General features: G+C 45.8%; 1 protein-coding gene and 1 long non-coding RNA gene across 3 annotated transcripts in view; one reads left to right on the top strand and one right to left on the bottom strand.

Moving 5' to 3' along the window:
* The window catches only part of LOC139057307 (uncharacterized), a 376,778-nt gene that overhangs the window by 233,864 nt on the left and 128,265 nt on the right, over positions 1-14,649 (bottom strand). The gene's annotated exons all lie outside the window — the stretch shown is intronic.
* LOC139057304 (cell adhesion molecule Dscam1-like) overlaps positions 1-14,649 on the top strand; it is a 160,674-nt gene that overhangs the window by 138,413 nt on the left and 7,612 nt on the right. For both annotated transcript variants that reach the window (XM_070535256.1, XM_070535255.1), the window contains exons 13-20: positions 4,458-4,631; positions 5,633-5,783; positions 7,117-7,265; positions 7,773-7,904; positions 8,733-8,891; positions 9,664-9,734; positions 11,498-11,738; positions 14,048-14,152. In XM_070535256.1, coding sequence (XP_070391357.1) covers positions 4,458-4,631; positions 5,633-5,783; positions 7,117-7,265; positions 7,773-7,904; positions 8,733-8,891; positions 9,664-9,734; positions 11,498-11,738; positions 14,048-14,152 — 1,182 coding nt within the window. The remainder of the gene's footprint in view (positions 1-4,457; positions 4,632-5,632; positions 5,784-7,116; positions 7,266-7,772; positions 7,905-8,732; positions 8,892-9,663; positions 9,735-11,497; positions 11,739-14,047; positions 14,153-14,649) is intronic.

Consider the following 14,649-nt stretch of genomic DNA (forward strand, 5'->3'; position numbering starts at 1 on the left):
CGCTAGCTGCGTTATCCCGGCTAGTATGCCATAGCCGTAAACACCACAAAGTGGTCTTCATGCGAATCATCGTAAAATTATCAAAATAAGGCAACATTGCGCATCGACTGCTGGCTTAACTCTACCACCAGTCTCGCGTAATATTGGCTGGGACGTTCTCCAGAAGTGGCAATGACTTCATGAAACGCTCTCTTCAACGAAATGGGAACGACGTCACGCGAAAGTGCAATAGCGGTGTGAGGAAAACGATAGCAGTCAGAACTTTTGCGCCAGAGTATTCTGTGGTTTTCCTTTCCAGGGAAACCACATGCACCCACACAACCGGCTGAGGAGTTCAAACGAGAGCAGCCTCTGGCCTGAAGCGCAATCAAATATGCCTCGGGGGGTCACCATAGATTGTTCCCCCAACGCAGAGAAAATCGAAGCGGAAGCGCGGCCGCGCCGCGTGCCAGCTAGTGATACCGCTGGATCGACGATGCCACGTTTTCTCAAATCACCGAGATCCCCGCGCCCCCGTCATCGCAAACAAATGGGCCACCTGCTCCCGCGTATTATTATTCAAACGGCAGCGACGAGCCAGCGCAAGTCGTTTCGTAAGACGCCGCCTCAGAAGTTTTCGTTTCGCGTTACTCCCCACGCCTTTTCTCTTCTCACCTTTCTTTCCCGACTCGTCTGAATTGCCTCACCCTTTCTCCTACTCATTCACTATAATTCCTTTTTTGTGTGTATATTTATTTTCTTTTTCATTTTTTGCTCCCATTTTCATAGCACGCTCTGATTTACCCAAAGTATTATCACCCCCCTTTCCCAGGCCTGATGAGGCCGTATGATCTGGATGCGCAGAAAAAAAAAATGGCGTAGAAACATTTTCCTCATCCAGCGCTCTCTCGCCACCCGCAAGCGCAAATAAGCAGTGAAGATAAAAACAAAGATGTTCGGGCATGCTGTGTCAGGCGAGGCACCTTACGAAGCGCGGCCATCGCTGAACGTTCAAATTTGACGTTTGTTTCTCTCTGGTTATGTGTGTGTGCGTGTGTGTGTGTGTGTCTGCGTGTGCCTGTGTGTGTGCTTATCTCTCTTTCCCTTTGCGTGCCTTGTTATATCTGCGTGTGTACCTCTCTGCTTACCTGTGCATGTGTGTGCGTGTTTTGTTTATGCGTTCGTGTTGCTTTTTTCTTTTCTGCTTTTGTGCGTCTGTATGAGCACGTGCGTCGCGCACGCGGGAAAAGCAAGCGCGCACGTGGCGTCCGGAATGCGCTTAGCGCACAACGACATAGCAAACAAACAAACAAACAAACAAACAAAAAAGCGGGTTGCAAGGAGGTGGGGAGGGTACTGGCAGGCGCAGTGGGTACTGCGGACTGCATAGAGCAGCAAGACGGAGCGACATAAAACTGGGATCAAAAGCTGCAGTATACATGCGGGCAGCGCCTTCACACAAGAAAGCGGTGGCACGAAACAAAACGAAGAAAGCCGCGAAAGGCAGAAACGTCTCTTTTTTTGTTTTTCTATTTTCCTTTTCATAGAAAGCAACGACATACGACCGAGGGTGAGGATTCACGATGAGGCAGCCGAAGACGGTCCCGGAATGCAAGAGCCGAGCTCGCGCAGACAGACGCAGAAGCACCGTCGCCACGCGACGCTTCTTTTTTTTTTTTTTCCACGACTAGAACGGGAAGGGTGGAGAGGGCGAGAATGACCCGGAAGGAGAGATTCCCGAATGTCGAGCCTCAGCGCGGAATAACGGGTGCCGCTACCTTCGGGCCATAAATTTGTTTTGCTTTCTTACTTTCTTTCCTTTCTTTCTTCCTCTCTTGCTTTCTTGCTTGCTTGCTTGTATACCGTTTAAGATATGCGCATATATATAACGGCGTCGCGCGTCTGTTTGCGCCGTGCGCGCCGAATATCATTTTGGAATCTGCTCGCAGCGGAAAGACTGAGAAGACGGCGACGGCATGAAACGCAAAAAAAAGGGGGAGGGAGGGAGGAGGAAATAAGCGGAGAAAGACGGGGATGGCTGGGGGAAAAGAGAAAACGTGCAAGGACGCATACCGTGAGGCCCAGCTGGGTCCTGCAATTTAACAAGCCAGAAGTTATAGCGAGGATAGGGACAAGCTATCTAAGGCGCTAACGGACAAGTGATTCTGAGACAGAACTTACAAAAGCAAAGTTGGATAGATTTTTGTTCCCTTACGTTAAGTCTTGCCCCGCAATCACTCAAGGAATTAGTCTCGGGCTCTAAACTTATGGAGGAAGAAACTAACTAGCTACGGAAAACGTCCCTGGGTTGTTGCGTGGGAAAGAGAGGTGGATTACTTCGGGTGTTTTAACAAATTAGAAGAAGAATGAAGTACAATTCGCTAATAATATATTGTATCTAAGGATTAGCCAGAATGAGTTATTGTATTGCAGGAACGAATTTGCCAATGCACGCTCTGATGCTTGGCGCTCACCACAAGCCTGCATGACATCACGTCCCCCATATACAGGGCGGTATAAAAATACTTCATAGGGATGTGCTGAAGTGTGTCTGACATGATTACGTGTGTTATACAGCGCGTACGAACAACTGACGAAGGACGTGTAGGACACAAGGTTATCCTGTGTCAAACAATTAATCTTTATATCAAGAAAGCCGCGCCGATCAGCTCTTACATCCAACTCACCTCCCTGAATCATGTGTGATCTCAGGAAGAAATGGCGGTATTACCAGCGGCACGTTAAATGCAGCACATTATTTGCAGCCTAAATACAACGGTCGTATGTCCTCACAGTTCTAACTCTACACGAATTCTTAAGAAGCGTAATCTTGTCCACATCTTGTGTCAGGTTCTTGTGTCAAGAAATCGCAGTATTTCCCAACGTCGGCGTCTCCTCCATCGACGACTGAAAAATTTGGTACATAAAAACAAAAAAAACACAGTATGACTGCGAGAGAACGTTCTGGAAACATGGCGATGTGCGTCGTAACAGGAGCCATTTTCACATTGCCCGTGCCGTATAACGTAAACCTATTCCAATATGTTTTTATTCCAATCTCCTGATGTCAAATTTGCGTAACCGCCGACTCAAGCATAGGGCGGTCACCCGCAGGGTTGTCTGAACAAACCAATCAAATGCTCCCCTCGTTCATAGGAGGTCACTTTTGTTTGCTTGAAAAACGAATAACATTGCCTGCACTTAGCGGCTTGTCTTATCTAATTGGCTCACAAGAGGCGAGGAGCATGCTCAATTGGAGAGGGATTCGATGGCGCCGAGCCACTGCACTGAATAACGATAAATGGATGAAGAGGGTGGTGCCGGCGTCTGCGATTGGTCCGCTTTCTCTTACTTAGCTTGCGGTGGCTCGTCGACAATCGCGGCGGCATGCAGCGGAAGGTTAAGAGTAGCGCTAAAACGGATCCTCAAAGAAGAGTTGGCAGAACGAGGCCGTAACCATGCCGAAGGTTCTCGAAAACGTTGCACGGCGACGCAAAAAGTTTTATTACACGCAAATAAACCCGTGCTGTCTAGCAGGGGCGAGCAGCCAGTGCCGGAGCGATCGGCGGCAGCTGTCTTTTATTTCTCCCGCAACGGGGCAGCCTGCGGCTATTCAGAAGAAAATTCAGTTTTGTTCGGCATATTAATGCATCTTTAACACGTACGCGTCACTTTGACGCGGTAAGCTTTTGCGGTTTTGTGACGCCGCGTGAAAGGCAGGTGAAGTGGGTGCAGCCCGAATACTTTTTACCAATAGCCGAGGGCTAATTCCAAAAGGGCGTCGAATCAGTAATAACTATTTTTGTTTTGTTTGGTCAAATTATGCATAATCAGTGTGTACACGTCATATCAGATGGGGAGCTATCGCGGTTTTCATGACGTCGCGTGACAGACAGGTGAATGGAGGTGGTCCAAAATGTTTTTCACCAATCGCGGTGGGCTGATTGCAGAATTGGAATAGAAAAGTTTGGAAAATTTTGACGTTATATCGCCTCCCTGTTACGTCCCCAAGGATTGAATGACGATGAGCATAGTGCTTGGAAGCAAGCTTCACCAGATCGTCGCTCGCTAGGGTAATAAGGTAATGTATACCAGAGCAAATGACAATGTGCAGAACCGGTCGAGAGCACACATTGCAGTTCGTAAATTGCAATGCGCGCCCTATTATGATTGCTCATGATGTTGAGGCATTGATTTTTCTAGTGGAAGCAATATACACCTCTTCGATTTATTAACGAGTAAAATTGGACGTTTTCCCGCAAGCGATCTTTGAAAACTCTTACGATATTAAGACAACCTATTACCGACGCATGGACGCGAAGGCTTCGAGAGTAAAACTGTTGGAAGTGACTGCATTATTTATTCTTTCCTACCTCGATCCTCGTCTTCTGAAATTTCGTTGACTGGCATTCCTCGTCACCTCAAGATCGCTCAGATCTTCCCTCCAACGCGCCTCCCTGAATCCCCCGCGCTTGCAGGCTGGGATGGCGGCCCGTACCGCGCCCTGGTGAGCAGCTCCAGGGTGCACGTGCTGGTCAACGGCTCCCTGAGCGTGCGCAGCCTGGAGACGGGCGACGCGGGCCTCTACCTGTGCGAGGCCTCCAACGGCGTCGGCGCAGAGCTCTCCAAGGTGGTCCGGCTCACCGTACGCAGTGAGTGGAGGGAGCGACACGCAGCGGCATTTTTGTACCGCGCCACCATTACTTAGTGATTAGTTTCGGGGTGCTTGTAGCTTTCTTATAATTACATGCGCTAGCGTCATAATCATTCTGTTGTGCCGCAAAACTCGTTTTCTATAGTCTCTGTAAGAGATACGTAGGAGAAGAAGAAAAGCAGGATTTGAAATGGAAGCGAAGTGCATGTCCGACTATGTCGGAGTATGTTATTACTACATGCGAAGTCTAACATAGAACACATGACATAGATAACATAACATAACACAACACAACATAACATAGATAGTCTAACGTACTCCATATCAAGCAAGCAAAGATATCGTCTTAAGTTTATCATAAAATAGCTGCTATCTTGGCCAAATCGTTAAGTTTTCGAAACAAAGTGCGAGCAGATTTTGGCGGATAACACAAGTCAGGCGCACAGTCAGCGCGTATGAACATGTATGCCTGCTTCCTCCGAAAACGTCTGTTGGCGCTCTGTTCCGAAAACAAATTTAGGAAGGTAGCGCTACCCAGGGTGTTGCTTATTATACAATTATCTTGCTATTGGAAACAGAGACAGAGAAGTATGTTGCCAGTATTGCCATTTTCTCGTTGCTAATTTTTCTTTCTATGGTTAACAGATGCCACATTTTAGGAACAGCTAAATTTTCTAGAACGACCGGTAGAAAGACACACGAAACCTCGCCGAATAAAAAGAAGCTGATAATAACTACATACTCTAAACTATTTCCGTGCGGCATGTTAATCTTGAATGTTAACTGCGGAAACTGGAACAAGAACATTACGTTTCCTATTGAGTTCGCTAATAATAAATACCCTGTGCTCTCATTTGTGAGCGTTTTGTATCCCTTGAATAATCATTCGCTCTTAAAAGCAACTCACGAGACGAAAGTGTAGACAGAAACGCATGCTGTGAAACTCTAAGAGCATCCCGAGATGATGTGAGCCAATCTACGCTGTTTACTGCTGCGCAGGCAGCCCCCGTCTCTCACCCAAGGAGTCCACAACATCGGCAAAGCGGGGAAGCACGGTACACCTTCAGTGCGAACCGGAGGCAGGAGACACGCCCATGCGTCTCTGGTGGCTCAAGGACGGAGTGCCTGTCGCAGCGCTGGGTGACCACAGGTAGCGTTTATGCATAGCCAATTCTATACTAGTTAACGGGCGCGTGAAGCATTTAAAACACGTGTTAGTAAAAACACGTGTTATTGAACGTATAAAGCTGATTTTCTGTTGTCATTGACCAGCCTCACTCTTCCGTCTTTCGACTCTTTAATCTCACTGTTTCTCTCTGCATTCATTCAAAAGACGGCGGGCTCTTTAATTTCTTGAACTTCCTCGAGTTTTCACGGAATTCCGTGCATATTTCTACACACTTTGGAACCCGACGACCCTTGGACGAGCTCGTTCTGACGTCGCCAACAGGCGCGCCTCAGATAAAAAAAGGAATAGGAAGAATGTCAAACACATGTACCTCGAATACAAAGAAAGGAAAAAAGAAAAAAAAAGGGAAATAATAGTCGGAGAAATGCCATCACTAATAATGCGGTGCCGTCATCTAGAGGGGGCCAATGATACCAGTCCTCCAACATTATTATGTCCTTCAAGGTTGGGAGCCGTATTTGAAAGTTGAGCCACAGACGATCTCCGTTTGAAGTCGGCATTGAAACTTGTAATGATGGCGGGTGGAGCACTAAAGGCATCGTTCCGCGTAGGCGCACCGGTAGTGCGTCTACCGTAGCTCTATTATTATTATTATTATTATTATTATTATTATTATTATTATTATTATTATTATTATTATTATTATTATTATTATTATTATTATTATTATTATTATTATTATTATTATTATTATTATTATTATTAATCTTATTGCGTGCATTTCAAGTGCAAACAGGCGTGCATATTTCTATAGCTATTCACTTGCGTCAAGGTTTAGGTATGATACGTCAAGTTAACTGGCGAAACGTTTGCCTTACACTTCAGCTTGAAATGTAGATTCAGAATATTCCGGCATTCACAAAGTCACAAGTGAAAGCTGAGAGAATTCCCACTTTAAAGAGCTTTCGCTATAACTACATTGGAGAGGTAGGTATTCGAAGTGTTCCTACCGCTACTTACTGACGACAACGTTATTGTGCCAATGTGCTAATTCTTCATTCCTATTCACTAAAGTCATTATTTTGTCTTTTCTTTATATGTGAGTGCAGGAGAAGGTATACTTACTCAAATTTACACCACCTCTCAATCATATCATCAATTCTGAATTTATTAATGTCGAGAAAGCTGGCAAAACATACTGCTCACATTTCTAACACAGCAAGAGTTAGTCAACTAAATTGTGTTTAAGCCATGTACTGTGAACCTAGTTGCTGAAGTAGCAAACAGCAAAAGATATTTAAGACTGTAAATACAATTTTGTTGTACCTACGTGGCCACTGTATTTCTTAACCAGATACTCACAAGCGGATCACACTGACGTCAAGACACCGAAGTCAACGCTGACAATCACAAACGTCCAGAAGTCTGATGACGCCGTGTTCACATGCCACGCTTCCAACGACTACGGAGAGGACACCAACAACGTGCAGCTTATTGTGCAAGGTATGAGCTTCCCTTGTACAAATCCCTTTCTTAACCGCTCCCCTTGTGCGCCAAAATTACGGGCTAATGGCGAAATTTACGGCGCAGTGGCGCACCATTAACACTTACAATACACCTGTCTAAACCGCCATGGAGGCAATTAGGCCTGATGAATTTGCGATGTAGCTTATGCTACGCTTCAACCGACATGTCTTCATATATACACACTGCGATCCAATTTTCACCCTCCTGGGTCCTTAAGGGTGCAAATCTGCCTATAACTCACGCCACCCGTAAAGGGCGTAATAGTATGAGCTGTAGGCGGAGAGCACCCTTAAGGTAGCAAGTGAGTGTACATTGTGCTTAGTGCTTGTAAAATAAAACTCCACCATGTAATTTCTTTATAATTAAGATACACTAAAAGCTAGGGTCATCATTCTTATAAACCCATCTTGAGGTCAAGCATGCTTCCTTACAAAAGAAGCCTTTTGCTCTCTCTCTTTCTCTCCTTTTTCTTTGCCCTGCCAGACGTGCCCGGAGTACCCGACAGCCTCCAAGTGAACGAGGCGTCCAGCAGGTATGTGCGGCTCACCTGGACAGAGCCTTTTAACGGGAACCTGCCTATATCCCAGTACCTGCTGCGATGGACGAATAAGGAAGGTTCGTCATTTTTGTGTATATTGAGAACGCCATTTCGAAGCGAACAACATTGATTCCATTGATTTCACTCATTTATTGCCTGCAGGTTCAGTTATGTTCATTCGTATGTATGCACTATAGTATAGAAGAGGTTATGTAATTGCGGTAATATAGTTGAACAAAAAAAAAGAATATAACAATCGCGCTTGCGTCGCTCCGTGTCTGAAATTTGTGAGCGCCTTTAACTTAACTATTCATCAACACATCGGCTCCGGTACTAAGTTAAGCGTTAGGCGGCTCTGTCGTAAGCTAAATAAAAATCGCAGGACGCTTATGTTTCCCCTGTATACAGAGTGGAACGCGATAGCATTCAAAGATCCCTGACTGCTTCTCACACTTCCCGGCAACTGCAGCTTATGTAACCGTAATGGCAAGGCCGCCGCATTATCATGCTACCACGGTATACGGCTTACTTTAGGCCAATGTTGCCCTCTGTACAAGATGTCGGACTATGCTTATATTTGTTTATGCCACAAAATCCACTCGTCACCTTTGCCATCACTGCTATTCATCACTCCGCATAACATTGTTCATTATTATTATCCTTTATTTTCTTTACTCACGTTTTTCTTAAAGCTGCTGACCGTACTATAGCCCCCCTCAGAGCTGCTAAGTTTGATCAAGGTGTTTATTCACTCGCACATGTACTGTCATAACTGTCAACGATACAACACCATTATAGACACCACCCATATAACGCTCGATCCGCCGCTAGAAGAGGTTCTGGTCAGCGCGGAGTCACGTGACCTAAATCCTGTCCAAAGACTTTATAAAGTGTCTTCTGCGCAGGCACGTGGGAGGACAGCGTGGCGGTGTCCGGCACCGAGACAAAGGTGACCGTGCGTGGACTGGTGCCCTCTGCCTCGTACCTGTTCACGGTACGAGCAGAGAACGCCCTGGGTCCCGGTGGCTACACCTCGCCTCTGGAGGTGCATACGGACGACGAACGTGAGTTGGAGACCAACCGGTTTGATTGACCTGTATGGTTAACACACCTTTTTCTCATGCTCTAAATGCGCTTTTGGCCGTAATATAGGTTAATACAGTTCGCTTAAATATGACGATAGTATACCCGTTAGTAACGTTGACGATTGAGATGCTATATACGGCTACGATGGTGGGATTCTAGAAGAACTTTCTTTTTATAATCGCTGTCTCACAGAACGCGGTAAAGGGAAATGACAGAATTGGGGAAATAAATTAAAATCTCGGGGGTGTAATAATGCGGTAAGATAACAGCAAAGTGTATCTTACAGGGTAACAAGAGAACGCTAAAAGGAAGCAGGTGATCGGTACATGCACAGAATAGAGTACACTCGGAATGGTCACGGTTTTCTTTTTTGAGAGAGAGAGAGAGAGAAACATTATTGGCTTCGATAAGTTATCTTCTGTCAGCTACGACGTATAGGTACCAACCACTTGGACGTCATTGACGTGAACGATCTAGCTTTGTAGCTGCTTATATTGCTTTAAGGCTGCCCGTTCCGTTCTGCCAGTCAGTCGCACCCACAATACCAGCAGCGGAGTCAATGCTGACCCCTTGTCGCGTCCTTGGTGCGTTCCTTTGGTCCTTTCCTAAAATTTCTCGGCATTAAGCATGAAACTATGTTTTGGCAGTGCCATCCACTGTATACAAGACAAACTACGGAAAACTACAGCAACAATCCTCTCCCCCCCCCCCTCCCCGTTTTCTTCGTTTCATTTACATCGACCATTGCAGCCCCTCGCAATGCACCCACGAGTGTTCACCTGACGCCGATCGACTCCAGGAGCATCGCGATAAAGTTTGAGGTAAGCTTAAAGAAGGTAATTGCGCTAAAAAAGACACGGACGAGTAAGGACATGGACGGGCGCAAACTCGCGACTGATTTTATTCAGAAGGAACACAAATATATATATACCTAGATTCTTATTGCCTAATCATTGCCTAAGCGCACATGCCAAGAACGTTTTTTCTTTCTTATACAAATTTATACTGGAATCGCTTACACAATCATCACCTGACTTATCAATGTAAAAAGCTTCTGCGAGTTCACGTGCTACCTGGTTACGACTGCGCCTTAAGATTTTGGTTCTAGCCAGCAAAGGCTGGCATGCTTTATCAGGCGTAGCCAAAGGGCATGCGCCGCAATGTAAGGGCAAATTTGACCCTTTTTCGTTAACCATAGAGAGCTTGTGTTCCCTTAGTCGTTCATTTATACAACGGCCCGTCTGGCCAATGTAAACTTTTCCACATGTCAGGGGAATTTCATACACAACCCCGGCCGAACACCTGACAAATTGGGTGGCGTGACGTTTGGTGCAGTCTCGCACGCATTCAGGTAAGCACAGCGCCACTGTACGGGCAATACGAACACAAGTTATTTCGAATGATATTGCCACAGACCTTTGTTTGTTCCGTTACATGAAATCCACATACGGCAAATACAAGTTACAATAAGTATAAAAGAGCTGTCAACATTCAGTAACAAACAGCATTAACACCAAATTGCAAGAATATTACTATCGAAAATAATGACGCACAGTAATATCCCTTGTATATGAGAATCACTGCATATTAGCGCATTATCATACCTATTTATTCATTGCACCGCTGATTTGTGCTTTCCCATTTCTGTAATGTATATATTGAATATTGTGTTGAACTGGATTGTCTTCCAGGATTCCGGGATGCAGGCTGTCCCAACCTTCATGCACCAAGATTTAAAAATGTGCAAAGGCCACATAGCTGGAAGCAACCAAGGTAATGTTTGCCGTCGCTTGCAGATACTCATACTATTTCTTGCATCCCGCCTAATTACATAATTACATTTAATTAAATAATCAACTTCTGAATTATTATAATTTAGATGAAAAGTGTCAGGGAAAATTGCCCGATACAGCTTTATTTTGCTCAATACGTGCTACATAAGTGTGTTTTTCAGAGCCTCAAAGAAGCCCGCGAATACACCAAAATTGCCTCGCGACTGGCCGCTCGAGGCACTTAGCGTGTATTCGCGGGCTTCTTTCACGCTCGGAAAAGACACTTTTTGTAGTACGTATTGAGCGACAGAAAGCTGTATCGGGCGTTTCTCATGTTGATCTGCAATTGTCTCATTAAAACGTTTCCTCTAACTACAATATTTCAGAAGTTGAGTAATTAAGACTAATTATGTAATTAGGTGGGATGCAAAAAACAATTTGAGTATCTCCAAGCGACGGCAAACAATATTATCTTGGTTCTATCCAGCTACGTGGCATTTGTTCTTGAATCTTGGTGCATGATTGTTGCGACACCCTGTATATGCGCGAGTTTGCTTTTTACCTGCTCTTTCTTTATTATTTATTTTTGCTTTTCAAGTTTGCGTTGTGTTCAGCTTCCTTTTTCTTCTGACATCCTCAGCTTCCTCGAAGTGGAAATTGATTGATTGATTGATTGATTGATTGATTGATTGATTGATTGATTGATTGATTGATTGATTGATTGATTGATTGATTGATTGATTGATTGATTGATTGATTGATTGATTGATTGATTGATTGATTGAAACGAGTTCAATGCTCTACGCGTCCAGGACGCTTTGTCCTCCCCCGGCCAACGGGAGACCGGCGGTAGCGGCCGCGTGGACGGATACTACGTGGCCTACCGGCGCGAGGGATCGCCAGAGCCCCTCCGCTACCAGACGCTGCACGAGCGAGAGGGCGTCCTCTCCGGCCTGGACAGGGACACCCGCTACGAGGTGCTCGTGCAGGCATACAACGCCAAGGGACCAGGGCCTCCGTCCAGGACGCACTCCGTGCGCACGCTAGCAGCCGGTGAGGACACGTGACAAAAAAAATATCAGTAGTTGGAAAATATGCGCACTCAAACAGTTGCCATGAATTTTGGATTATGGGGTTTTACGTGCCAAAACCACTTTCTGATTATGAGGCACGCCGTAGTGGGGGACTCCGGAAATTTTGACCACCTGGGGTTCTTTAACGTGCACCTAAATCTAAATACACGGGTGTTTTCGCATTTCGCCCCCATCGAAATGCGGCCGCCGTGGCCGGGATTCGATCCCGCGACCTCGTGCTCAGCAGCCCAACACCATAGCCACTGAGCAACCACGGCGGGTGCCATGAATTTTTCATTCTGGTCTGTAAAATGTGGACGAGTCGTCGAAAATACAACACCGTGTGCAACCAGTTTTCGGCGAAATTACAGGGAGGGTTTCGTTTTGAATGGGACTCTGAAAGAGAAACGCTAAGTTAAAGCTACGTTTGTAGATTACACTGCTGGGCACACTGAAAACGTCGGTGTTAGCTCGCGTGAATAATTGATAAGCCGGTGAAGGCAGAAAAACGAAATATACACGGTGACGCCATCTTTTGGGTTCCCGCACTAGCTGTCCATGACGTAATCGATGGGATCAGCGTCTTCTCAGAAATAACTAGCAGTTTGTTGATAAAGAAGGGTTATATCGCGTTCTAAGGGAACCAAAAACTTCATCTAATGATATATGAAAACTTTTTCCATGTAGAAACAGGCTACATAAGCGAAAATAGATTGAAGGTAGTGACGCAATGTTGACGTGCCAGATTTCTATCTGCGCACGAAGTTCAAGAAGAGAAACTTTGGCCTTTACTTTCTTCACTTGCAGCAAATTTTATGCCGCCAAAGAACCCAAAAATTGAAGAGTAGTTAAACATCTTGGGCCAATTTAGAGCTTCGCTTACTTTACTGTCCTTTTGATCTCGGTGAATACTCTCGCACACTCAGACAACAATGTTCTGGCAATATATTTTGTGTCTAATATGGTTAATTGTGTTCAAGCCTGAGCGACGAAGTAGGGGCGCTAGATATTCGTATAACCATAACCGCAACTTTCCAAGAAATTGAACCTGCCTAACGCTGATCAAGTTTTCTTCCCATCATTCGTAAAAAGGCAATGATGTTTCTGGCGATTATTTTTGTATTTTCTGCGCACTAAGTAAATAATTATGTGCTTGTAAGCAATCATGATAACTCTATGCTAGTTTAATGTAGCGTTCACCACGCAATTATTATGGATTCTATGCTGTTAAAATGGCTGCTGTGGTGGCCATTCTACCAAACAGGGCGGGGTTGCCCACAAGCCAGCCTTTTCTCGATATTTGTGATCACGCTCCTTGCATCTTAAACGTTGCAAATTATGCGCAGGTGAAACTCAATAATACAATGACGTTTCTCAATTAATACACATCGAAATAGGTAGATGAAAATTAGAGACTAAGTTTTCTGGCCATAATATCGAAGAAAAGAAACATGTGGACGACCAACAGTGTACTTATTTTTTCTTCAGTTCATCTACACGTGCACAAGACCGCATTTGACACTGCAGTGAACTGTTCTCTGTCGCGCTCAAAAGAACAAATATTCAGTATTATTATATTGGCTAACTTTCCCGACACACGCACGGTTTATAACGTTTCAAAGAGATCAACAGCTAGGACGTCAGAGTTCATTTAAACGCCAGGTGTGCTTACGTAAACGCCGTCAGCGCTCCCAAGTATTCTGCAGAGCGAGGGCGTGAGAAGATCACCGCTTGGGAGAATTCTCCAATGCGGCTTCAAAAATTCTGATGGTGTGCGTTTTCCTGTAAGCGCGAGAAGTAATGGCGAAATAAATGTGATGCCAACACATGCGCCGCAGGCGTCAGGTAACATTTCCTGCGGAGGATTTTCAAGATCCTATGGCACCCACGAGTACGATACCTTCTCTAAAGGCAACGGTGTTCAATCGAGCCCCATAAGTTAAATATTCACGGACTTGTCAATGCATTCGGGAATCGTTCGGTTGACGTTCGGTGTACTTAGGCCACCAGCGTAGCTGTCGGCAGACCACTCGCTAAAATGACAAGGACTTAGTCACCAGACACGAAAGCCACCTGCCAGCGATCAGGCTATTGCCTATTTCCTCTCCTGTCATTACTGAACGAGCAGCCGACGTGAGTGCCCGTGGTCGCTCTCGCCTAGAGCACATTGGGACTCCGCTTCATACGTTGCACTCCTTCAGTGCTGCAACGTCGGCACTGAGCAGCTATAGTGTCAATTGCCACCATATACGCTGAGCCACGGCTTATCGTGCGTCTTAAATGTTGCAGATCCTCCACCACCGCCGACGTACCGGGTGGTCGGCACTTCGGCTCGGACCATCTCGTTGGCGTGGGAGAGGCCGGTCATCGCTTTCGATGATCCCCCCATCAGGAGTAAGCCCGCGTGATGCATTATTGACTGCGCAGACCGTTCGACCGCATAGAGCACGTGTACCGCCACTGAGACTGACCACATAAGCTCTTCGAGCGGTCATACATTGCCAGATGCCGCCATCCCAGTCGCTGGTGCGTGCATGCGTGCGTGCGTGCGTGCGTGCGTGCGTGCGTGCGTGCGTGCGTGCGTGCGTGCGTGCGTGCGTCCGTGCGTCCGTGCGTGCGTGCCTGTTTGTTTGTGCGCGCCAATGTGTCTGAGGTTATTTATTCGTTAGCAAATCCAGTTTGAAACACGACAGAGCATCTCATATTCGCATGTAAGTGTTTTTAGTCCTTTTGGGTCCACATTGCAATGCATGAACCTCCGTCAATAAAAGAACACATCATTGAGGGAGGGGCAAGAAATGTTCGAATGAAAGGACGTCGGGAGGTGTTGAAATCGTATTACATTGTAAGAGACGTTGTCCTCTACAATAAACTTGATACAAGAACGCAAT

This window comes from Dermacentor albipictus, chromosome 3 (genome assembly GCF_038994185.2).
Source record: "Dermacentor albipictus isolate Rhodes 1998 colony chromosome 3, USDA_Dalb.pri_finalv2, whole genome shotgun sequence".
In the NCBI taxonomy this organism is placed as follows: domain Eukaryota; kingdom Metazoa; phylum Arthropoda; class Arachnida; order Ixodida; family Ixodidae; genus Dermacentor; species Dermacentor albipictus.